General features: G+C 50.6%; 3 protein-coding genes across 5 annotated transcripts; all 3 read right to left on the bottom strand.

Moving 5' to 3' along the window:
• Window positions 1-390: 390 nt before the first annotated feature.
• klhl18 (kelch like family member 18) lies at window positions 391-3712 on the bottom strand. Its single transcript, XM_005816481.2, has 10 exons — window positions 3487-3712; window positions 3081-3211; window positions 2860-3000; window positions 2579-2777; window positions 2309-2469; window positions 2026-2162; window positions 1731-1953; window positions 1549-1653; window positions 1261-1372; window positions 391-1187 (listed from the first exon to the last, which is right to left on the bottom strand). Exons 1-10 carry the CDS (start codon window positions 3613-3615, stop codon window positions 801-803), a joined length of 1725 nt encoding a protein of 574 aa, XP_005816538.1. The 5' UTR covers window positions 3616-3712; the 3' UTR covers window positions 391-800.
• A 1065-nt stretch (window positions 3713-4777) lies between these two features.
• Window positions 4778-18177, bottom strand: LOC102237828 (poly(U)-binding-splicing factor PUF60). 2 transcript variants are annotated; one of them, XM_023334910.1, is made up of 11 exons: window positions 17984-18177; window positions 14768-14869; window positions 14600-14686; window positions 14461-14511; window positions 13601-13762; window positions 13389-13481; window positions 11340-11553; window positions 11012-11202; window positions 5725-5836; window positions 5445-5653; window positions 4778-5379 (listed from the first exon to the last, which is right to left on the bottom strand). In XM_023334910.1, exons 1-11 carry the CDS (start codon window positions 18128-18130, stop codon window positions 5080-5082), a joined length of 1668 nt encoding a protein of 555 aa, XP_023190678.1. In that variant the 5' UTR covers window positions 18131-18177; the 3' UTR covers window positions 4778-5079. The 2 variants fall into 2 exon arrangements, with proteins under 2 accessions (XP_023190678.1, XP_023190679.1); XM_023334911.1 differs by having other exon boundaries at window positions 17893-18077.
• A 214-nt stretch (window positions 18178-18391) lies between these two features.
• Window positions 18392-23789, bottom strand: afg3l2 (AFG3 like matrix AAA peptidase subunit 2). 2 transcript variants are annotated; one of them, XM_005814161.3, is made up of 17 exons: window positions 23451-23789; window positions 22954-23050; window positions 22693-22770; window positions 22271-22380; window positions 22044-22196; window positions 21905-21979; window positions 21701-21825; window positions 21359-21632; window positions 21121-21258; window positions 20895-21048; window positions 20720-20827; window positions 20526-20651; window positions 20316-20426; window positions 20129-20244; window positions 19864-20064; window positions 19593-19787; window positions 18392-19447 (listed from the first exon to the last, which is right to left on the bottom strand). In XM_005814161.3, the coding sequence occupies exons 1-17, from the start codon at window positions 23772-23774 to the stop codon at window positions 19202-19204; spliced, it is 2631 nt and encodes an 876-aa protein (XP_005814218.3). In that variant the 5' UTR covers window positions 23775-23789; the 3' UTR covers window positions 18392-19201. The 2 variants fall into 2 exon arrangements, with proteins under 2 accessions (XP_005814218.3, XP_023191857.1); XM_023336089.1 differs by having other exon boundaries at window positions 19545-19787; window positions 23451-23657.
• Window positions 23790-24235: the final 446 nt, after the last annotated feature.

Raw genomic sequence — 24235 nt, 5'->3', positions numbered from 1 at the left:
ATTAAATCTTTCCCCACTAGCAGCATTAAAATCAGAATCGCTGCAATTTATTTTCTGTAGTTCAGAAAATGAACTTTTTAAGTTGGACAAAAATCTGAGATGATATTTAATAAAAAAGCAGGAGGCTCACAAAGAAAGCTTCTGGAAAATGTTTCGTTTTCAGTTCAATAAAGTCTCAGTTTAACCAAAGTAGTTTTCATTTCAACTTTGTATTTTCTTTGACGCTTTAAGCATATTGTGTGATTTTGTATACATTAATATATGAATATGTTTTTGATGTAGTACGTCTATAATGTAAAAGAATATCTTACTTTATTAAAAGTTTAGACAAAGCTGGTCATGTGATGTTGGTCTGATGTCAGAAACAAATTGGACTGAACACGTTTATCCTGAATAAATTATTTATATTAAATTATCTGAACAACATGAGCGCACTGAGCTGTGCTCGCGCAGGTAAACCAGCGTCTGTCACCTGGAAACGTCCTGGAAGCACCTGACCAGGTGCTGATGATGTCACCTCCACCACCTGATGTCCCTGAAGCTCCGCCTCCTCCGTCATTGGGCTCTGTGACTCCACCCCATGCAGGTCATGAAGCCCCGCCCCTAAACCGGAAGCCCCGCCCCTCCAGGTGCTGTCCCTACAGCTAGCAGCTCTATGGGACTCCCTCTGACCAATCAGAAGCCAGTAATTAATTGTAGCAGCCGCTGGAAGCTCTACAGTTTTTCCCAGAATGCCGAGGGAGGCGAGCCTCTCCGTCCTACCGAGAAGCTCTGGTCAGCGCCGGAGGCCCCGCCCCCTCCTAGGCGGGCTGCAGCAGGACGCAGCCGACGCCGACGCCGCCCTCGTGACTCGCCATGGGCGCCATGAACACCCAGCGGTTGGTGTCGGGATTCAGCATCTCCACCGAGCTGAGGTTGGACTGGCCGTCGTAGCCGCCCACGGCGTACAGCCGGCCCGCTGTCGACACCAGCGACACCCGGCTGCGCCGCGTGTTCATGGCCACCAGGAGGCTCCACTGGCCCGACACGCCGGCCAGAACCTCCACGCCGCTCAGAAAGCCGGAGCCGTCGTAGCCGCCGGCGACGTACATGTGGTTGCCGAGCGCGGCGGCGCCGTGGCGGCAGCGCTTGTTGAGCATGGCCGGCGCCGGGTGCCAACGGTCCGTGTGGTGGTTGTAGTACTCCACCTGCAGGGGGAGGAGTCACACAGGTGAGCCGAGCAGGCGGCGCCGAGCGGCGGTGCCGAGCGGCAGCACTGACCGTGTTGAAGATCTGCAGGCCGTCATGGCCGCCCGACACAAAGATTCGCCCGTCGAACACGGTGACGCCGGTGGCGCTGCGACTCACGCTCATTTCCGTCACCACGCTCCACCTGAGGAGGAATCATGGTGAGTCACATGACAGAAAGTCGCTACGCTGGGCGCTACGGACGCCCCCTGCTGTCTGAGCAGCAGATAGGTGGAGATCAGGTCAACAAGATTCACCTGAACTCAGCTAAGAGAGAGAGAGACCATCATCTTCATCATCTTCCTCACAGACAGAACTCACCTGTCGGTTTCTGGAGAGTAACATTCCACAGAGTTCAGAGAGGATTTCCCGTCGTATCCACCGCAGACGTAAATATGGCCGTCGATGACCACGGTTCCCATGGCGCTGAGGAAGGCCGCATAGGGTTAGTGATCGGGTTATTGATCAGTCGGTTCCGGTCGTGTACCAGGTGGGCCACTGACCTGCGCTGGCTGTTCATGCTGGACACCTGAGTCCAGCCGTCCGTCTCCGGGTTGTAGACCTCCACCGTGCTGAGCCGCGATTGGCCGTCGTATCCGCCGATGGCGTACAGCAGGCCGTTAACGACGGCCACTCCCACTCGACTGCGGGCCGTCCTCATTGGCTGGCAGCGCTCCCAGAAGTTCCCCACCGGGTCAAACACCTCCACCAGGTTCAAGGAGTCACCTGCCAAAGCAAGAGGCCATCAGCTCCACCTGGACTCAGCAGCGCCAGCTCAGGTGAGAAAGGCGGAGCTACCTGAGCTGTTGAGGCCGCCCACGGCGTAGATGAGCCCCGAGACAGAGGTGCAGCACCGCGGGCGCGTCTTAAAGGAAGGCAGGTGAGGGCGGCGCTCCAGGACCAGGTGGAAGTCTTTGGCCTCATCCACCAGGTCCCTGCCAGGAGATCAATACTGATCAATAAACAATCAATAAAGTGATAATCAGAACCGATCAGAACCGATCAGACCCGATCAGAACCTGACTGATGCGAGTCCATATCTCCTGGACAGTCCCGGTGCCTCAGGTGCGCTGCGCCTCACCTGCACCTGTGGCAGCAGCGGATCAGCTCGTCCTGCTGGACGCGGTCGGACAGGAAGCGCGGCTGGCAGAGAGGAAGCCGGATCTTGGCCAGCAGCTCCGGCAGCAGAGTCTTCCTCCGGTCCCGGTCGTGGTGGACCCAAGCCAGAGCCGCCTCAAACACCTGCACAGGTAAGGTGGGGCGGTGACTGCGGAGGTGTGCGAGCGAGCGGTGGAGCTGAGCGAGCGGCGGAGCTGAGCGAGCGGCGGAGCTGCGCGAGCAGCGGCCTCACCTGCTCCTCGGCCTTGACGTTGAGCTCGTTGCAGCCCATCAGCTCCAGAACCTCCTCGGCCCGCAGCGCCAGGAACTCCTCGGACAGCGCCGCCTCCACGAAGTGGCGCTGCAGGAAGCCGTTGGCCGCGTCGTACAGTGCCGTGCACATCATGGCCTCCGCGAACTGACGCACGCCCAGGCAGTTCTTGGGGTGCAGCCTGGAACCAGAGGGGACCGGTCGCCACGGAGACGTCAGCTGACATGGCGGCCGTGGTACGGAGCGCGTGTGGAGGAGCTCACCTCTCCTGCAGGAAGGAGCAGCAGGCGTCCTTCACGTTCTGCAGCTGCAGGAAGCTGGAGCCAATCAGCAGCGCCTGGACGTTCTGCTGGTCGATGGCGACGCGGCCGCTGTAGGCAAAGTTAATCAGAGCCTCCAGGGCGCTGCGGCACAGACAGCTACTGGTTAGACTGGGAGGGACTGAATGTGTACCTGGGGTCCTACTGGTCTTACTGGTGCGTACCTGGGGTCCATGCCCTGCATCAGGATCTCATCCTGCTTGCGCTCCACCATGTCGTTGGTGAACATGGCGTGGAAATACGGGATGGAGGCGGCGAGGACGATCCGGTGAGCGCTGAACTTATGCTCCCCGACCTGCAGACACGAGCCGGGTCAGAACCAGAACCAACGGACTCCAGCTCCATTTAACAGCTGTGATCTGATCGATGAAAGCTGATTAGTTGCTAAGCAATAAGTCAAGTAATCCACTTCCTGTCTACTGACAGGTGTAATCACGTGATCTGTCACCTATAATCGATACAAGACGTATCAGCTGTTTGTCAATGGTCTGTCCTGTTAGCCAGTTAGCACCCAGTTAGCATTCCAGTAGCTCGTGAGCTAACCGCAGCCTCGCGCGTCTCGCTTCTTACCTTGAGAGTGACGTCACACAGCTTGCCTTGACGTCGAATCTCCTCCATCACGACGTAGCCTCTCGCGGGCAGGTCTGGGACGGAGAAGTGGACCAGGTCCTCGAGTTCTTCGCACACGGAGTCTCCCATGATGACCTGGAGGCGGACCGAGTCCTGCGAGCCGCCGTACGCACACTTCCGGCGTAGCGGGGCAAGACTTCAAAATAAAAGCTCGGAGCCAGTCTGGTCCGTTTCTACCGCTGAAATGTTTTGCTCATTTCTGGAGGTTCGGTTTATCTGGACTTTAGTCCGGAATTTGCAGCTCTGAACAAATATTTATCTTCTGGTGTTGGGTCCGGTTCTGATGTTCGGCTTCCTGAAGCTTTGAACGGTGTTAGTGTGAAAACTTCCTCCCATCCGAGGGCGACCCCTGCTGGCCGGAATGCGAAACTGCAGCCTCGTGCTGCGGTCCATCTTCCTCCTGGTCAGGACGGGTTCTAGTCTGGACAAAACCGCAGGAAGGCTGAGCAGAACCGAATGACCTGGTTCTTCTGGGTCGAGCTTCTCCAAAGAACCCAGAGCAATCCAGATATTAACCAGATGGGCTCGGTTCTGACCCAAAGCTTCTAACATTCCTGTTCTCAGTCAGGTTCTGATCCTCACCTGGTTCTGGTTCTGGAAATGCCGAGTCAGTAGGTGTCTGAGGGCCCGATTGTTTCCGACCGGTCCAGAAACACTGAGGACATCTAGAACTTCATGGACCAGCAGCAGAACCTGTTCTGGAAGAACCGGATCAGGGTTTGGACCTGTCATGAGGCTGAGCTCAGTTCTGGTTTTAGGGAGAACGGACCGGACCAGAACATGCTCTGCAGTAAGTGTGAGATCTTTGGTTCTGACCCAGATGAACTTTGACCTCTCCATCTGCTGATGGAGAACAGAACTTTTCCAGAACCGGATCCAGCTGCTCGCCTTTACCGGTTCTGGAGGCTGTTCAGAACTTTGTGGAAGCCCCAACGTTCACCCGGTCCTGCAGAACCTGATCCGGCCCAGGTCCAGTTCCGGAGTGATTTTATTCCAACTTTCTAAAACAGAAAACACAGACAACAGAAGAACCAGAACCAGTCGGTCCAGAACCAATTTGGGCCGTCAGTGGATCCAGGCAGACCCCGGGTCGTCATGACGACGCAGGGGGATCAGAGGTTTCCTGTCGGGATCGTATGGACCGGGTCAACCAGGGTCGGTGGATGGTTCTGATCGGACCGGGTCCGGTGGAGCCGGTCCGATCAGCCAATCAGAGAGCAGCTTCACAACATTTAAACAGCTGGAAAACATTTATTCATTTGGACCCGGCCCGGTTCTGTTCGGTTCTGAGAATTCGTGTCGGGAACATTCAGGATCGTCCGTCCAGGAGAACCGAGGCCGGTTCCGGTCCGAACCCAGCCGCAGCAGTCCCGTCCAAACCAGAACCACTCGCTCTTCGTTCCCCGACCCGGACGGAGCTAGTTCCGGTCCGGATCGGCAGAACGTTCGGTTCTGAGAGGCTGCCTGTCCCGGCTAGGCTCGGTCAGACACAACCTGAGGGAGAAGAAGCGTTTCCATGGAGACGGGCAGGTTCTACGCCGACAGGTCGCTGGCGTCGAAGCGGTCCCGGTCGTAGACCTCGGCGGCCACCTTGCGGCCCCCGAACCAGCGGTTGTTGAGAGCCTGGATGGCGCGGTTCCGGTGCGCCGCCTCCGAGAACTCCACGAAGATCTTGACGATGACGTCGGCGTCGTCCTCCTCGCCCTGCCGCTCCTGGTAGATGATGACGCGCCGCACCTGGCCGAACTTCCCGCACTCCTCCGTCACCTCGCCCTCCAGGTCGTCGTCGATGTCTTTGGGGCCCACCATGTTCCTCAGCACCATGACGGTGGACTGGGGGCAGAGGGCAGAGGTCAGAGATCGGGGCCGAGGCCCGGTTCCAATCGGGTCGGGCTCACCTCCTGCTTGCGGAGCAGCTTCCTCATCACCATGTGGCGAGCGCTGCTGCCGCTGATGCTCATGTGCTCCTGCTCGCTGAGCGGCTCCGACGCCACCTCCAGCTGAGACTCCGCCTCCTTCCTCCTGGGCTCCGTGCCCGACGGAGGCGTAGCCAAAACCGGGTTCACCAGCCCCACCTGGGGCAGGCCGGGGCGCGCCGGGGTCACGCCTGGAACGGCAGCCGGTGGTTAGAGGCACAGGGAGAAGGGAGGACCGGGAGCACGGGCGGGGCCCGCTCACCTGTGATGACTCCTGGCGCCTGGGCGGCCATGACGGCCTGCGGGAGTCCCAGCTGCTGGGAGAGGAGCGCCGGGCCGGCCAAAGGTCCGAGCAGCGAAGCTCCGACCGGATCCTGACGAACCAGAGAAACACTGAGGCAGTAGGAACAGCACTGGCCACGCCCACTGGCCACGCCCACTGGCCACGCCGGCTAATATACGCTATAGCGCTCGGGGTAATACCGGGTTCAGGGAAGGCTCACCCAGATTTAGTTAAAAGTTTTAACATTTTTAACATGGACTTAGATTATATCAAGAGCCTACTTTAGAAATAAAACATTATAATAAATATATTACATGTTATAACATTCACCAGTTCACACAGGTGGCAATGACTGTTATTAATATGCAATTCTTTCACTGTCAAAAGTAAGATGGCTCCCAAATCTCCCGTTTTTGTTTTGAAGGTTTCCTGAAGACACGATGTGAGGAAGAAGTGGGAAAATAAGGAGAGACGGATTCACTGCCCAGGATGAATCTGCTGAATCACTCTGAATCAGGCCGGATCTACTGACAGCCTTGCCACCAGCGGCGCTGGATTCATTTTTGAGGTGGGGGGCCATGGGGTGTTTGTTCACCTCTGTTATGAACTTTGAATGTCAGGCTTGTTCATTGATATGATGGAACCTGTCAATCAGTTCAGTGGGTTTGTGGCAATTTGTCCCAAAGTAAACAGTCAACATCTGTTCCCTGGAGGACGATGTTCTGGGTCGACCATGCGCTGCGGTCTGGCTGGATCTAATGATTGTTTGTTATTAAATGGTCGTAGAGATTTGGTGGAAAATAATCAGAAGAAAATGTTGTCAGTGGGAACAAGCAGCAAGCAGCTTTACTCAGAGCATTTAGATGGAGGAATGGACTTTATTCCATTTCTGGAAAAATGTCAAAGAGGAAAAATGCAGCCGACCCGAGAACAGCTGAATACAGACGGACGATTTTAAAACACAAAATGTCTGGATGAAGGTTTTGTCATCGCTACATTACTAGTGTAATGAATAGTTGTCCAACAGGGTGACCGTCAGCTCTTCAGTTCGCCAAACCACACACACACACACACACACACACACACACACACACACACGCTCTTAGAACTACGGGAGGATTCAAACGCCGCTCGTTCATTTTTAGCTTACAGGAAAAGCGCCGAGCCGCCAAATTTCCAAAAGTAAACTGACCAATAAGATTGAGGCTTTGTGCGGAGCAGCAGGACTCACACAGACTCGCTACGTACAAAACGTTTTGACACAATAGATCTGTTTTTTCTCCTAAATGTTGTTAATAGTAAAGAGGATTAGATAATGAAAAAAAAAATCTAAAATGATTCTTTTCTGTTTTACTTAAAGGAAAATCTGAAGGTCCACACAGTGGCTACAGCTGCAGGCGCCCTGAGCTCAGATACTTATTACAAGTCCAAAATACGCACAACACAGCTACAGGATGGACAGATATGACAAAAATCACGACTGGTCAAATATTTGGAACATTAAATAATAAAACAGTAAGCTAGTTATGCTAGGCTAACTTGCTAGCTGCTATTGACTCTGATAACCGTAACATGCTGCGCAGTTCGCTGTGTTTTGGTTCCGTTAGCACTAAAACAGGACAAGCTGCTCACAAGTCATCAGTAGAGCAGGAGTTTAAATCAGCTAATCTGTGTTCAGGCCAAAATAGATTAATAATCACAATATAGACATCAAGCCTGACAGCATAATGTAACAGACTGGATGTTCTGTTTGGTGGTTCTGATACTTCTTTGTGTGGGAAACGTTAGTTTCTGGTATTGATTCCCCTGATAGGTTTGAACGTAATCTCTGCTTTATCTGCTGGTAGAGCTGTTGTCTGTCGGTTGCCATGGCAACAGGTCCGCGTAGCGTCATGCCGACACAGAGAAAAAGCAGAATATAAATGGTTTTGTCTAGTTTTGTTCTCCACCCGTTTATCAGCTTTATTAATAAAAATTAAACAATTAATAAAAATTAAACAATTAATAAAAATTAAACAAGCGACAAAAACCGAATTAAAATAAAACATTGACCAATAGAAGGGAAATTCATCCTTTCTTGCATCTTGACAGAACTAACAGAAACCAAACTGTTTATAGATTTGTATCAAGGAGAATTTCTGTTTCAGTTTTCTCAGCTTTATTTTAAATCAGATTTAATAGATATATCTGATAATCTAATATTTTCATGACAGATTTCTGCTCGTCCTGCATTAGAATAAAATGGTTTTCTGGACACAAAGCATCACTAATAGATACTGTCCAATCCACTAATACATATCAATTAGCAGGAATATGAAAGACGTAAAAATAATTAACTATACTACATTAAGAAATTATATTTACTCCTTAGTGCTACATGAAGCTCATTTTGAAACAATGCAAGTTAAAAACAATCCTAAGCGATGCAGCGAGGAACTATGACACTCTGAGAGCGAATGGGGATGTTTGCATGTTGCATGTTGCGTAGGCCTGTCGCGATAAACGATAAATCGATTAATCGTACAATAAATTAAAACAATCGACGTCATTTTAATTATGGCTTTATCGTCTCTTCCGACCTTTTTCTCTTTCTGTTAATGACACTGAATGAAAAAAGGCTCAACTCCGGTGCTCTCCACTGACCCTCCTTCCTCATTTCCTTAGTGTAAAGCCCAGCGCAGACTACTCGATCTTAGAGCTGTCGGCCGATTGTCGGCCCATTTCAAAACCTGACAGACCACACATTAGCCGACAGAAATCCTAGGTATAACGGTTCCATCGGGTTCGGTCCTGCCGTGTGGTGTCCAACAATGGGCACAAAATAATGGCTACAAGTTCAGTGAACTAATTTTAAAACCAGGCATTAATCAGTGCTTTACTACAATCTACCTGCAATGCATGTGGCTAGTGTCAGCGTAAAGTCCTGACTGAATGAAAATCATTAGAATCTATTTACGTCACGTTAACGAAGAACAGCTGAAAAGTTACCGGGTTTATCAACTGCGGTACCAATTTCGCTCCAACTCCTCCTCTTGTCATTTCTATATTCTTTGCATGTTGAATAAACATTAATGTTGTTTCCACATATCATCTCCAATGTCCGCTGGACTTCGGGTTGCGCCGTGTCAGCTGTTTGGGATTCCCCTCCGTAATTTCCCCTCAGAAAACACGGAGGGAATCCGCGCTTTCTGATTGGCTACCTGTCACATTCAACAGGCTGCGTTAAGATCCCAGTCTGGAAAAAACCCTGATTTAGATCGGAGCTGCAACGACGATCTACCGTAACACACCACACAATCTTAGAAAGACCAACGTTTTAAGATTGTTGTAAGGGGAAAAATAGGAGCAAAACATCATGTAGTGTGAATTATTGCATCAGGTAGTCGATGTTCCCATCTTCTCTATTTAAATCTAATTATTACTGAAGGGCAACATAATATACAGACTTCATAATCTGCACTCTTTTGGTTGAATGCAGTATTTATTTCCACTTTGGCTTTATGTTGTTTAGTTTTTTTTTTCCAAGTGAGTTTTTTGTTAATGGAGACTGAGAATCCATTTTATTTTTGTTTTTGTTTATTTTGTTTATCAGTTCCAGTATTTAGTGTTCTATTGAAAATAAAGTGTATCTATCTTTGGCAGGAAATCACATGCATTATTACATCATTTCCATTAAATCAGTGTAAAAAGGTCTTCAAACAATATTATCATTTATCGCAATAATTTTTGAGACAATTAATCGCTCAGCAAAATTTGCTATCGTGACAGGCCTAATGTTGCGGCGGAAAATTCGGGGTTGAAACATGTCAAAATGCATCAACACAACAAATCTAATATGACATTTAAAAAACAAACATTTGACAGGCTTTCTACATCGAGGCTCAATGCAGAAAAAAGGACATCCGGAGCGGCCAGACAGCAGGTAAAGCAGCACACAGCTACAATACTCACCCAGAAGAGCATCACGGTCAGACAGCTAAACAAATAACCTTAAAAATAATGTAACCCTTCAAGCTGGCGGTGCAAGACACTGGTTCTGCTCCCGCTGTTGGACCGTCGCTACGCGCTACTGGTAGTAATATTTCCTAGACAGAGCGCCGCTTCTGCTGCACCTGCAGTGAACTCTCACACCGAACGTCTGCTTAAAGCTGCAGCAGGTAACTTAAACAAACAAAAGATTTTACATATGTTTTAAACCTTCACTATGTCCTAACATAAGACGGATAATTTCTGAAAAATAATTAATCTCTTCTGCCTCCTCCTGTGTTCTGCAGAATTACTCAGCCATGTTCTCAGGAAGTTTTGATTTAGTAACTCAGGATTGTTGATTTTGATGCAACCTGTGTTTGACATTGAATGAATGTTTCCTTTTTTACTTGACTATTTGTTATGGGCAGTGTTATGAGATTTATTTGATTTATGTATAATTTAAGCTGTTGAGAGCCTTACTGTTAAATATTGTTTTACTGATTGCAGGTTTTCTGTTGTCCTTTTGACTGAGTAGCTGCTGTATGATGCCTGCAAGTATTTTGCATGTTTTATGTCTAAATTAGGTGAATTTATTGCCAGATCATATTTCCATTTTGGAAGATCACATAGTACCATTTGTACCTAACGCAAAAAATTAACGCCAGTCCAGGTGATCGGCAGAGATCGGCCTCATGGGTGATCGGAATCGGCAGCAAAAAACCTGATCGGAGCATCACTAATATTAATCATTATTGAATCATCTTTGTTCCCTGACTGTAGGAAACAGGAAAGACCTGAGAGATGTTTCAGGGAAAGCAGCGTTCACGGCGTGTTGAGGAAAACCTGGGATCTGTTTGGCCAGCTGAAGTAGTGGCGCCCCCTGGAGGACGCAGGATGGAAAACAGCCAAACAGCAGAGACTGTAATCACTGAGGATATAAACAACCGCTATCGTTTTGTCTTTAATATTTCTTTTTAGTTGGTTATTCTTTAAAAAAGGAACATTCATAATAATCTATAAGGACATTTTGAGAATTTACATTGGATGTCAGTTCTCCTGTTGGAACATTTCAAACATTCCTCTTATTGATCTGAAGCAGTTGTAAAATGTTCGACATTAAGCTCAAATCTTCAGATCTCCCTTGATGGAATCAGTTTGACAAAAATAACTTATTTGTTTTAGATTGTCATATTCATCAGCGTCAAAATATTTACCCTGATTTGTCTCCATAAGGCCTGGCTCTGCCTCGCCCCTTGGCCCAGCCACTAGCCCCTGACCTTGTCCCTCCATGGTGTACCTGAGCTGTGATCTTGGCGCTGGCAGCAGCAGCAGCCACGGCGGCAGCCGCAGGAAGTCCTCCAGCAGTGGTGGGGGTGAGGAGGGGCATGGGCGGAGTCACGGCCTTCCCCACCCTAAGGTACTGCCCCCCCAGGTCGAACAGGTTCATGGAGGCCACGGCGTCCTGGGCCGACTGAGCCTTATCGTACTCTGGACACACAGAGGACAAGCTGATTTCAGACAGCAAGACGCAGCTCAGCGCTTCGCGCCACATCACGACCCAGAGGACGCGGTGTGACGCCGACCCCAGAGAACCAGAGGGGTCCCTGACACCTGTCCGGCCTCACCAATGAAGCCGTAGCTTTTGTGGCGCCCGGTGGTGGGCTCGCGGGCCAGCATGCAGGACTTGATCCTGCCGAAGGCCTCGAAAACGCTCTTGATGTCCTCGTCGGAGAGGTCAGGGTGGACGGACGCCACGTAGATCCTGTTGAAGGCTCGCGCCTCCTCCGCCAGCTGGTCAATGATCGGCTGAGCCTGGCCGATGTTGCTGGGCCGGCCGACCTGCAAGACATCGCGCAGGGATAAAGAGGACGGCTGAGGTAACCACAGAGATGGTGATGTCAAATGATCAACCAGCCCCTCCCTGCTGCCGGCAGGGGGCGTGGCCTCTCAGCGTTCAGATGAAACTCCACCGGGAAACGTTGAACCTTGAACTGAACTCGGCTTCAAATGATTGGGCTTTGTGTTCTTGGTATTTTGGTACGTGTGCAGCTGAGCTGGTTTTCCTGGGGATTACTGGGAAGTCTGGTTTTCTCTTTTCTAAGGCACCTTAATGTCACTGGTTAACTGGTTAACTGGGTGGTTCCTGTTCTGGCCCTTTCAACGGTCAAAAATTCACTGATGGCAACATTTCTTCTTCCATCCATCCATCCATCCATCCATCCATCCATCCATCCATCCATCTTCTTCCGCTTATCCAAGGTCGGGTCGCGGGGGTAACAGCTTCAGAAGGGAGGCCCAGACTTCCCTCTCCCCAGCCACTTCTTCTAGCTCTTCCGGGGGAATCCCGAGGCGTTCCCAGGCCAGCCGAGAGACATAGTCCCTCCAGCGTGTCCTGGGTCTTCCCCTCCTCCCGGTGGGACGTGCCCGGAACACCTCACCAGGGAGGCGTCCAGGAGGCATCCTGACCAGATGCCTGAGCCACCTCAACTGGCTCCTCTCGATGTGAAGGAGCAGCGGCTCTACTCTGAGTCCCTCCCGGACGACTGAGCTTCTCTCTAAGGGAGAGCCCAGCCACCCTACGGAGAAAACCCATTTCGGCCGCTTGTATCCGCGATCTCGTTCTTTCGGTCATGACCCAAAGCTCATGACCATAGATGAGGGTGGGAACGTAGATCGACCGGTAAATCGAGAGCTTCGCTTTTTGGCTCAGCTCTCTCTTCACCACGACGAACCGGTACAGCGCCCGCTTAACGGCAGACGCTGCGCCAATCCGCCTGTCGATCTCCCGCTCCCTTCTTCCCCCATTCGTGAACAAGATCCCGAGATACTTGAACTCCTCCACCTGGGGCAGGACACCCCCCCTGACCCGGAGAAGGCACTCTACCCTTTTCCGGCTCAAGACCATGATGGCCTCGGATTTGGAGGCACTGATCCCCATCCCGGCCGCTTCACACTCGGCTGTGAACCGCTCCAGCGAGAGCTGCAGATCACGACCTGATGAAGCCAAAAGGACCACATCGTCTGCAAAAAGCAGAGACGAGATCCTAAGGCCACCAAATCGGATCCCCTCAACACCTTGGCTGGTCTAGAGATTCTGTCCATGAAAGTAATGAACAGAATCGGTGACAAAGGGCAGCCCTGGCGGAGTCCAACTCTCACCGGAAACGAGCCCGACTTACTGCCGGCAATGCGGACCAGACTCTGACACCGGTCATACAGGGACCTGACAGCCCGTATCAAAGGGCTCGGTACCCCATACTCCCAGAGAACCCCCCACAGGGCTCCCCGAGGGACACGGTCGAACGCCTTCTCCAAGTCCACAAAACACATGTAGACTGGTTGGGCGAACTCCCATGCACCCTCCAGGACCCTGCCGAGGGTGTAGAGCTGGTCCAGTGTTCCACGACCAGGACGAAAACCACACTGCTCTTCCTGGATCCGAGGTTCGACTAACCGACGGACCCTCCTCTCCAGGACCCCTGAATAGACCTTGCCAGGGAGGCTTAAGAGTGTGATCCCTCTATAATTGGAGCACACCCTCCGGTCATTTCTTCTTCACTTTGATTTTATTTTGGGTTGGATTGTAGAACAAATTACAACTTGAAACAGGAAATAAAACCCAGAAAACTCAAACAATAATAATCACCACAAAGACAGACAGGAACCGGGCCCACCTTGATGTTCCTCCCTCCTAGAACCACAGAGTTCATCTGTTCCAGAGCCAGCTGGGCCGCTTCAGGAACCTCATACTCCACGAAGGCAAAACCCTGCAGAGACAGAACTGATCAGGGAACCAGAAAGAACCAGAGAAGGAACCAGAGAGAACCAGACAGAGAACCAGAGAGGGAACCCTGAGGTTCTATGGCTGCCTCTTGTCCTCTCGGACCTTGTGCTTCATGGTGACCGAGTCCCAGGACATGTCGATGCTTTTGATTGGTCCAAAGGGGATGAAGGCCTGCCTGATGGTTTCCTCGCCCAGCTCGTAGTAGATGGAGCCCACGTAGACCCGGCACATGATGGCCAGAGCTCGCTGGCGTTGCGCTGCTACCTGGTGGACAGGAGGAGCAGAGGGAGCAGGTCAGCTTCCACCTTGATGGAAGCCTTGGTGGTCTGTCCGCCACCCGGATCCCACCTCTCACGGCATTCTGAACGTTTCCCATGTTTCACCCAAAAATAAAACCTGCTCACCGTCCAGCTGTGGAGCTAAAGCTAGCAGAAGAATCCAGACAGTAAATCTAAACAACATCTGAAATGATAATGAAGAGATGGAAGCTGTTTGAGTCAGCAAACGCATCACATCCCAACCCACCACTCCTGGTCCGACTCCAAATAGAACCAGCTCAGAATCGGGTCAGAGGCTACAGCCAGAGAACCAGAAAGAACCAGAAAGAAAGAACCAGATGCCGCTGCTGTCAGCGTTCTATCAGCTTCCTTCGTCAGCTGACCGTGTCGCTCTCAGCAACTTTAAAACCCATCCAGAGACGGCAGCCATCTTTACAGTAGCAAACAGAGTGATGTTTGACGGCTACTTCCTTCGTCATTTGGGGTCGAAAACGTTCACACAGAAGTCTGACTGCGTCGCAGTATTTATTTTTAGCATGAACGACTACGCAGAAAAGACAGGATTTTTAGAGAAAATGGAACATCAAGAGCTGCTGGAAGAAGGAAGCCTGAGAACTGCTGAAGGATTAGATCCTGCCAATAGGCCAACAGAACCGGGCCTGAACAGAACAGAACCATACTCACCGACTGCAGCGGCGACAGAGCGTCTCCTAAACCCATGGTCAGAGGAGCCATCTGAGGGAGGAGAACAGACTACCCTTAACTATCACAGAGGAGGTAAAGGGGGCGTGGTCTCGGTGTGGGCGTGGCCTCTGGGAGTTACCTGCAGGCTGGTGAGCTGCTGCTGCTGCACCAGTGTCTGCTTCACCAGCACGCTCTTGATGCTCTGCTCCATAGCATACTTTTTAGCCTGCAGGCAGAACCCAGAGAGCATTTAGCGACCAGAACCACAGGTTCTGCTGCTGGTTCTGACCCGTTGCAACAGATTGACCTTCTGCAGCGCCTCCTGCTGGTTGGGGGTGAGCGGAGGCAGGCCCAGCTTAGGGGTGGGGGCGGCGGTCTGTCCGTTCTCCATGATGAGAGGCGGCCCTCCCTGTGAACCAATCATAACACACAGACTGCTGATGACATCATCAATCAGAGGAGGCTTGGACCTGGTTATTTATGAACAGTTCACTGACCCACTGACTGATTTATTTATCTATGAACAGTTCACTGACCCACTGACTGATTTATTTATCTATGAACAGTTCACTGACCCACTGACTGATTTATTTATCTATGAACAGTTCACTGACCCACTGACTGATTTATTTATCTATGAACAGTTCACTGACCCGCTGACTGATTTATTTATCTATGAACAGTTCACTGACCCGCTGACTGATTTATTTATCTATGAACAGTTCACTGACCTGCTGACTGATTTATTTATCTATGAACAGTTCACTGACCTACTGACTGACTTATCTATGAACAGTTCACTGACCTGCTGACTGATTTATTTATCTATGAACAGTTCACTGACCTACTGACTGACTTATCTATGAACAGTTCACTGACCTGCTGACTGATTTATTTATCTATGAACAGTTCACTGACCCGTTGACTGATTTATTTATCTATGAACAGTACACTGACCTACTGACTGATTTATTTATCTATGAACAGTTCACTGACCTGCTGACTGATTTATTTATCTATGAACAGTTCACTGACCAGCTGACTGATTTATTTATCTATGAACAGTTCACTGACCTGCTGACTGATTTATTTATCTATGAACAGTTCACTGACTGATTTATTTATCTATGAACAGTTCACTGACCTACTGACTGATTTATTTATCTATGAACAGTCCACTGACCTACTGACTAACTTATCTATGAACAGTTCACTGACCTGCTGACTGATTTATTTATCTATGAACAGTCCACTGACCTACTGACTGACTTATCTATGAACAGTTCACTGACCTGCTGACTGATTTATTTATCTATGAACAGTTCACTGACCTGCTGACTGATTTATTTATTTATGAACAGTTCACTGACCTGCTGACTGATTTATTTCTCTATGAACAGTTCACTGACCTGCTGACTGATTTATTTATCTACGAACAGTTCACTGACCTGCTGACTGATTTATTTATCTATGAACAGTTCACTGACCTGCTGACTGATTTATTTATCTATGAACAGTTCACTGACCTGCTGACTGATTTATTTATCTATGAACAGTTCACTGACCCGCTAACTGATTTATTTATCTATGAACAGTCCACTGACCTACTGACTGACTTATCTATGAACAGTTCACTGACCTGCTGACTGATTTATTTATCTATGAACAGTTCACTGACCTGCTGACTGATTTATTTATTTATGAACAGTTCACTGACCTGCTGACTGATTTATTTCTCTATGAACAGTTCACTGACCTGCTGACTGATTTATTTATCTACGAACAGTTCACTGACCTGCTGACTGATTTATTTATCTATGAACAGTTCACTGACCTGCTGACTGATTTATTTATCTATGAACAGTTCACTGACCTACTGACTGACTTATCTATGAACAGTTCACTGACCTGCTGACTGATTTATTTATCTATGAACAGTTCACTGACCTGCTGACTGATTTATTTATTTATGAACAGTTCACTGACCTGCTGACTGATTTATTTATCTATGAACAGTTCACTGACCTACTGACTGATTTATTTATCTATGAACAGTCCACTGACCTACTGACTGACTTATCTATGAACAGTTCACTGACCTGCTGACTGATTTATTTCTCTATGAACAGTTCACTGACCTGCTGACTGATTTATTTATCTATGAACAGTTCACTGACCTGCTGACTGATTTATTTATCTACGAACAGTTCACTGACCTGCTGACTGATTTATTTATCTATGAACAGTTCACTGACCTGCTGACTGATTTATTTATCTACGAACAGTTCACTGACCTGCTGACTGATTTATTTATCTATGAACAGTTCACTGACCTGCTGACTGATTTATTTATCTATGAACAGTTCACTGACCTGCTGACTGATTTATTTATCTATGAACAGTTCACTGACCTGCTGACTGATTTATTTATCTATGAACAGTTCACTGACCTGCTGACTGATTTATCTATGAACAGTTCACTGACCTGCTGACTGATTTATTTATCTATGAACAGTTCACTGACTGATTTATTTATCTATGAACAGTTCACTGACCTGCTGACTGATTTATTTATCTATGAACAGTTCACTGGCCTGCTGACTGATTTATTTATTTATGAACAGTTCACTGACCTGCTGACTGATTTATTTCTCTATGAACAGTTCACTGACCTGCTGACTGATTTATTTATCTATGAACAGTTCACTGACCTGCTGACTGATTTATTTATCTATGAACAGTTCACTGACCTGCTGACTGATTTATTTATCTATGAACAGTTCACTGACCTGCTGACTGATTTATCTATGAACAGTTCACTGACCTGCTGACTGATTTATTTATCTATGAACAGTTCACTGACTGATTTATTTATCTATGAACAGTTCACTGACCTACTGACTGATTTATTTATCTATGAACAGTCCACTGACCTACTGACTGACTTATCTATGAACAGTTCACTGACCTGCTGACTGATTTATTTATCTATGAACAGTTCACTGACCTACTGACTGATTTATTTATCTATGAACAGTTCACTGACCTACTGACTGACTTATCTATGAACAGTTCACTGACCTGCTGACTGATTTATTTATCTATGAACAGTTCACTGACCTGCTGACTGATTTATTTATTTATGAACAGTTCACTGACCTGCTGACTGATTTATTTCTCTATGAACAGTTCACTGACCTGCTGACTGATTTATTTATCTATGAACAGTTCACTGACCTGCTGACTGATTTATTTATCTACGAACAGTTCACTGACCTGCTGACTGATTTATTTATCTACGAACAGTTCACTGACCTGCTGACTGATTTATTTATCTATGAACAGTTCACTGACCTGCTGACTGATTTATTTATCTATGAACAGTTCACTGACCTGCTGACTGATTTATTTATCTATGAACAGTTCACTGACCTGCTGACTCCAACCAGGGTGTTTAACAACAGCTCTCGAAGCTCCAGGCCTGTTAGCATTAGCTTAGCTTTCATCCAGTTCCAGTTCTTACCGCAGAAACCGCCGCAGCCATGCAGCTTTCTTCCGGTTCTGCTGCCGTCCCACTCCGCAATTCTTCGAACTGCTTCTCCGGATCTTTGAAGTTATCTCCGACCGAACCGAACCTAAGACCTGAATAAAGTTCCTCAAGCACTAGCATCTGTACACTGCCCGGAACACAACAACGCTACACATGATGTCACTTCCTCTGAGAGGAAATTTCAGAATAAAAGCCCTGATGACTCATTTTGGTCGGATACAACTGCGGTCGGTCCAGCGGTACCAGGGGACCTTATGACGTCACCGCGTTATAAGGTCAACTTAGGTAGAAGCTGGAGGTCAAAGAACGTTCATCTGTCAGCTTGTGTTCTGATCTTTTCTGTTATTTGTTTGATCAGAGATCTGGAACCGAGCCATCAGAACCAGAACCAACATATACATCTTTATTATCACACATCAATTTACATGTTTACACTCAGAGCAGGCCGAGAACTCATTCCTTTCGAACCCAGACCTGATCAGAACTGGTTCTGATCCACTTTAGTTATGAGCTGGAAACACCCCAGGACTTTACCAGAACCAAACCGTTCAGACGTCTGGTGCTTCTATGGCTGTGACCCGAATCTGTCCGGATCAGAACAGAATCAACAGCAGGTTCACTTCCAGTTTCCAGTCAAAGGTTGTAGTGCAGGCTGTGGAACACCAGCAGGAGAACGTCCCTTGCAGAACCTAACAGAACCTTACAGAACCTTGGTCTGTAGCTTCTAGAAGTTTCCAGTTCCAGACCTGAACCGGGCCTCTGAACCCGGCTGTCTGGTTCTGGTATGTTGGAGCAGAGAAGCGTCTACAGACTGCAGAACCGCGGTTCTAGAGGGTTCGAGTCGGAAACCCCTCTGTGGGGCCGGATGCTGGGCCCAGTAGAACTCTGGACCAAAGGGTTCCCCATCAGAACGGTGCCAGATGTTTTGGTGGAACATTTTCCTCACAGCTGGAGAATATCTACTGAGGTTTTGAGGAAAGAACCGAGTCTGGGTTCTACACAGATACACATGGAGAGGTTCTGTTTGGTTCTGATATGTTCTGGATGAGCAGAATGAACCTGGTTCTGGTGCATGTGAAGCTGAGTGGGTTCTGTGGAGCATCAGTAGAGTTCTGATGAAGAACAGCTCAGGTGGGAATGTTCAGAACCTGTGGAACGGATCAGAACCCAACAGAACAGTTTATGGAGGTACTAGAAGGGCATGCCTCCAGAGATCTGGCGGGCCACCTGCTCCTCCGGGCTCTCCTGGTTCCGGTCCTGGTTCCGGTCCCGGTTCCAGTCCCTCAGGCCGTCAGGCAGCGCCGTGTCCTCGTCCTCGCCGCCGGTCCCTTCCACCAGCTCCTCGTATGTGGAGCGCTCCGCAAACGGCCGCCGACCCAGAAGCTCCTCCATGTCCTCTTTGGACAGAACCTCCCGCTGCAGCAGCCGCTGCGCCACCTGCAGGACAGCACAGTAACCACAGTCACAACCAGAACCGGGACTGGAACCACAGCTTCCCGCTCCACCGGGCCCAGAGGAACCAGAACCAGCCTGCCTTGCTGGGATCCCACGGGCGACAGACCCGGGCGGACCACGGCGGTACCTTGTCCACCTCGGCCTTCTTGTCGGTCAGCAGCAGCTGGGTTCGGCGGTACGCCTCGCCGATTAGGGTCCGGACCTCGGAGTCAATGAGGCGGGCTGTGGCCTCGCTGTACGGCTTCTCCAGAACCATCTCGCCCTGCCGCGGCAGGTCGAAGGACACCTGGCCCACCTTGGGGTTCATCCCGAACTGGACGATCTGCGGGAGGACAGCAGCGAGTCAGATGGGCCGGACCCAGAGGAGTTAGGAGTGTCTGCCGGGTCGAGCGACTCACCTGAGCGTAGGCACTCTGTGTGACCTTCCTGAGGTCATCCTGGGCGCCAGTAGTGACCCGGCCGAAGAAAATCTCCTCTGCAACGCGGCCTCCCAGCGTCATGCACATGCGGTCCAGCAGCTGCTCCTTAGTGTACAGGTACTGCTCCCTGGGGAGGTACTGGGCATAGCCCAGGCCCCGCCCCCTGGGGATGATAGACACCTGCACAGGCAGCACCGCATTAGAACCCGGCCATGCCAACAGAAACAGACAGAACCTGACAGACCTTCAACAGCGGGTCGGCATGCTCCAGGAACCAGCCAGCCACGGCGTGACCCGCCTCATGGTACGCCACCGTCTTCTTCTCCTCTGGCTGCAGAACCTGGGTCTTCTTCTCCAGACCTCCAGGAGACAGGAAGGTTACAGAACCGGAACCAAAACCTGACACTGCGCTGGTTCTGTTCTGGTCTCACCTCCGATCACTCTCTCGATGGCCTGCTCAAAGTGTTTCTGATTGATGGTATCGGACAGGTGGCGTGCGGCAATCAGTGCCGCCTCGTTGCACACATTGGCGATGTCGGCGCCTGCCAGGCAGCAATCGGGGACAGACAATCCACACAAATCACCTGAGGCTCAGACACACCCGCCACCTGACTGCTCACTCCCATCAGGGTGCATACTACCTGAAAATCCAGGCGTGAGGGCAGCCATCTTCTTAGCCAGAGCATCTTTGTCCAGGTCTGTGCTGAGCTTCAGAGGACGCAGGTGGACCTTAAAGATGGACGCCCGTCCTTTGATGTCAGGAGGACCTGAAAGGAAAGAGATCTTTGTCACCAGCTCACCTGCCTGATAATTAACCGCCCAGTCGCCCGCTCACCGATGTAGATCTGCCTGTCGAAGCGCCCAGGCCGCAGCAGGGCCGGGTCCAGGATGTCGGGTCGGTTGGTTCCGGCCAGAACCACCACGTTGGTGGCGGTGTTGAAGCCTGGGGGCAGAGTGGACAGTGAGGTGAGGCCTGGTGGACCCCGTGGTTCTGCGGAAGCGGGACCCACCGTCCATCTCCACCAGTAGCTGGTTCAGCGTGTTCTCCTGCTCGCTCTGGCCTCCAAAGTTGCCGCGGCCGCGCTTCCGGCCCACGGCGTCGATCTCATCAATGAAGAGGATACAGGGCGCGTTCTTCCGGGCCATGACGAACAGATCCCGAACCTGCATGGAATGGAAGGTCAGAGGAACCTCAGAGGAACCGCTCCCCAACCCACTCCCCTGGCGGCACCTCACCCTGGCGGGGCCCACTCCCACGAACATCTCCAGGAACTCAGAGCCGTTCACTGTGATGAAGGGAACGTTGGCCTCACCTGCCGTCGCCTTGGCCAGCAGTGTCTTCCCGGTTCCTGGGGGTCCGGTCAAAATGGCGCCCTGTCACACAACATAACCGCTGATCCCGGGGAAACCCATCTGTGGCCCCACCCTCCACCAGCCTGAAGGAACCCCAACCTCACCCTGGTCCCGCCCTCACCTTGGGTATCTTGGCCCCCAGGTCCTGGTACTGTTTGGGGTTCTTCAGGAAGTTGACAAACTCCATGATCTCCAGCTTGGCCTCCTCACAACCCGCCACGTCTTTGAACTTGACGTCGATCTCGTCCTTCAGGATCTTGGCGGTGGTCTCGCTTACGCTGAACAGACCCCCCATGCCGCGGCCCGGCCGGCCCCCGCCCGCCGGCCCACGCCGCAGCATGAAGAGCAGAAAGCCGATGATGAGTGCTGTGGGCAGCATGCTGAGCAGGAACGACCTGCGGGGAAGGACCGCAGGGTCAGGGTTGGGGTCGGGGTGAAGGTCGGGTCGAAGGTCGTGGCTCACCCGTCGCTCTCGGTGGAGTATACCACCGGCAGGCGGTTCTCGCTCTCGATGCCCAGCTCGCTCTGGGCCGTCTCCAGGTTTCTCTCGAAGGTGTCCACGCTGCCGATGTTGAACCAGACGTACTGCTGCAGGTGGAAACACAGGGGGAGGAGTCAGTGGCGGCGCTGCAGGTACCTGAGGCCCGAGCTGGCCGATGGGACGCACCCCGTCCAGCGGCGTCTTCCCCGGAGAGAACGCCACTCTGACGTAGCGCTTGTTGACCACCTCCAGCCGCTCCACCTGGCAGGAAATGACCAGTTAGAGCTGCAGACTGAGGCAGGGCAAACACAGGTGAGTTCCTCACCGCTCCTTTGGCCAGGTAGTTGTTGACAAAGTCCTTCCAGGTGACCTCACGACCTCCGTCCCGCAGGAAGAAGTAGTAGGTGATGGCGGTCCAGAACGCCACGCCGGTCAGGAGGTACAAGCGGAACTCCTTATCATCCCAAGGGACGTCGCCCTGGAGAGAAAAGCTGCTGAGACACCTGGACAGGTAAGACCTGGGACCCGCCCTCCGCTGATCAGGTGACTGACCTTCTGTAGGCGGCTGTACCAGTGGTTCTCCTCGTTGCGGCCGCCTCGTTTCCCTCCTCCGGACCCGGATCCTCCTGGCTTCCCGGACGGTTTCTGGGCAGGTTTGGACTCTGAAACGGGTCAGAACCGTGAGAGGGCAGGGCTTTGAGCCTGCTCGGTTTGGAGCGTCAGGATGAAGTCAGCACATCCATCATTGTGGAGGTTCTAGTTCTGATTCATGTAAAGTGGACTGGAACCAGTCATTGGTTTACCTGTGGTAAGCCCCGCCCCTAAACCAAAACTCTCTTAGTTCTGAAGAAAAAGAACCGTTTTGGAGGTTCTGACCTGAAGGACCACCTTCAGAGACCCGGTTCAACGGACAGAGCCCAGTCGGTTCTGTAGTTCTCTGACTTATTCACCTGTCTCCAGCTGCGCATGCTCACCTGTGTCTTCTTTACCTTTAGCTTCGGGTTCAGAGGTTCTGGCCCGGTTCTGACTCTCTGGGAAATATTTCTCAAATCCTGTAAGGAGAACAGAAACCGTCTGAGCGCACGTTCGTTTCCATGGTGACTACCTCCGGTGTTCTCAGCGGGAACAGTTCATCTGAACGATTCAGTTCACCTGAGAGGCCGGGGAGCCATAGTTAGAACTCCGACCCGTGTTTGCCCAGGTGAGGACAGAACCAGAACCGGGTCCCCACTCACCTTTGGGCGGTTTGGAGCTCAGGATCCTAGAGGCTCCCGACAGCTCGCTCAGGGGGACGGGTCCACTCCGCACCCGACCAGAACCGGCTGGAGACACCTGAGAGGGGGAGGAGGGTCCACAGGTTGGCTCAAACACCTTCATGGCCCGGTACCGTTCTGGACGCACAAGTTCTGGATTCATTGGTTGCGGACCCAATCATTTGGACCAACAGAACTGTTCTGGAGAATGCTGTTTCGGACTAAAGCGCATCTGACCCTCAGAATTTACATCACTCTATGATGAATAAGTAATCAATGTCGTCATCAGTCAACCAGGCTCTGACGTCACACGTTTCGAGCGAAAACAGAGGATACCTGGCTTACGTCACACCTCTATAACAGGTAAAAACGTCAGTCGATCTGCTGTTTTTGGGTTCGGTGCGGGCTCTGAGCGGCTTCCCGAACCGAACCCAACCGGAGCGGGTCAAGGTGAGCCTGTCTTTCCGCCCCCCACCTACCGTCCTGGCGGTAGCTCCGCAGGGCCGAAGCAGCAGCCGGACCAGGCTCCCGCAGCCCGCAGGCAGCCGCAGGTACCGGTGGGCCATGGCACTAAGGCTGGACGGGGTTCTAAACACGGAGCGGGTCCAAAACAAACGTTCCGTAATCATCCAACGGCGCTGACATATTTCCTCCACGCCTTCTTCTTCGATTAGAGTTTGGTAAAGATCAGCGCGCCGCCTGCAGGCCCTAAAAGGAACAGTGGAGAAGGAGGAAAACCCTCTTCCGCCCTGACTGGCCCTGGAGCCGCCATGTTCGTCAGGTAAATCTGCCATATTCTCCATCGATTAAAATGTGTCTAAATGCGTCAGAGTAAAAGTTTAAAGCCACCAGACGGATGTCCTGTCTGGGTCACAGACCACTGCATGGTGCCCTTCATCCCCGCCGAGGAAACAGTTCATCAGCTGTATGTCAGTGAAGCAGGTTCTTCAGGAACGTTCTCTCTTCCGTCCACTTTACTGTTTCATATTGTTTTATTCAAGTTTTTTTTATTTTTATTGAAAAGTATGCCAGGGCTGTAGATTTCATCAAAACTGTACAAAAAAAGAAAAGGTGAAGATGTTGAAAATTTGCATTTGTGAATATGAAATTTGCCAAATATAGATTAGATGGATTGCCAGTCTTTTGCCTGCATTTGTATTCTTACCATAAAACCAAAAATAATATGCTCATACCTCAAAGAACATTTAGCAACAATATAACAATTTATAAAGATATTACACTCTTTCTAAAATTTTCTTGTGAT

Source organism: Xiphophorus maculatus, chromosome 6, assembly GCF_002775205.1.
Source record: "Xiphophorus maculatus strain JP 163 A chromosome 6, X_maculatus-5.0-male, whole genome shotgun sequence".
NCBI lineage: Eukaryota > Metazoa > Chordata > Actinopteri > Cyprinodontiformes > Poeciliidae > Xiphophorus > Xiphophorus maculatus.
The sequence above is the reverse complement of the archived record's forward strand: the minus strand, read 5'-3'. Positions and strand labels throughout refer to the sequence as shown.

Coding starts and splice junctions, on each gene's coding strand:
- klhl18 (XM_005816481.2), bottom strand. CDS start 3,615: ATGGGAGACTCCGTGTGCGAAGAACTCGAGGACCTGGTCCACTTCTCC. Junction 2,778..2,859: donor TGCTCCTTCCTGCAGGAGAG/GTGAGCTCCTCC, acceptor CTCTGGTTCCAG/GCTGCACCCCAAGAACTGCC. Junction 1,373..1,548: donor TACTCTCCAGAAACCGACAG/GTGAGTTCTGTC, acceptor ATTCCTCCTCAG/GTGGAGCGTGGTGACGGAAA.
- LOC102237828 (XM_023334910.1), bottom strand. CDS start 18,130: ATGCTAGTGCTTGAGGAACTTTATTCAGGTCTTAGGTTCGGTTCGGTC. Junction 13,482..13,600: donor CGGTCACCATGAAGCACAAG/GTCCGAGAGGAC, acceptor CTGTCTCTGCAG/GGTTTTGCCTTCGTGGAGTA. Junction 11,203..11,339: donor CAAAAGCTACGGCTTCATTG/GTGAGGCCGGAC, acceptor CTGTGTGTCCAG/AGTACGATAAGGCTCAGTCG.
- afg3l2 (XM_005814161.3), bottom strand. CDS start 23,774: ATGGAGAATATGGCAGATTTACCTGACGAACATGGCGGCTCCAGGGCC. Junction 21,633..21,700: donor TACTCCACCGAGAGCGACGG/GTGAGCCACGAC, acceptor CCTTCCCCGCAG/GTCGTTCCTGCTCAGCATGC. Junction 21,049..21,120: donor TGGGAGTGGGCCCCGCCAGG/GTGAGGTGCCGC, acceptor CATTCCATGCAG/GTTCGGGATCTGTTCGTCAT.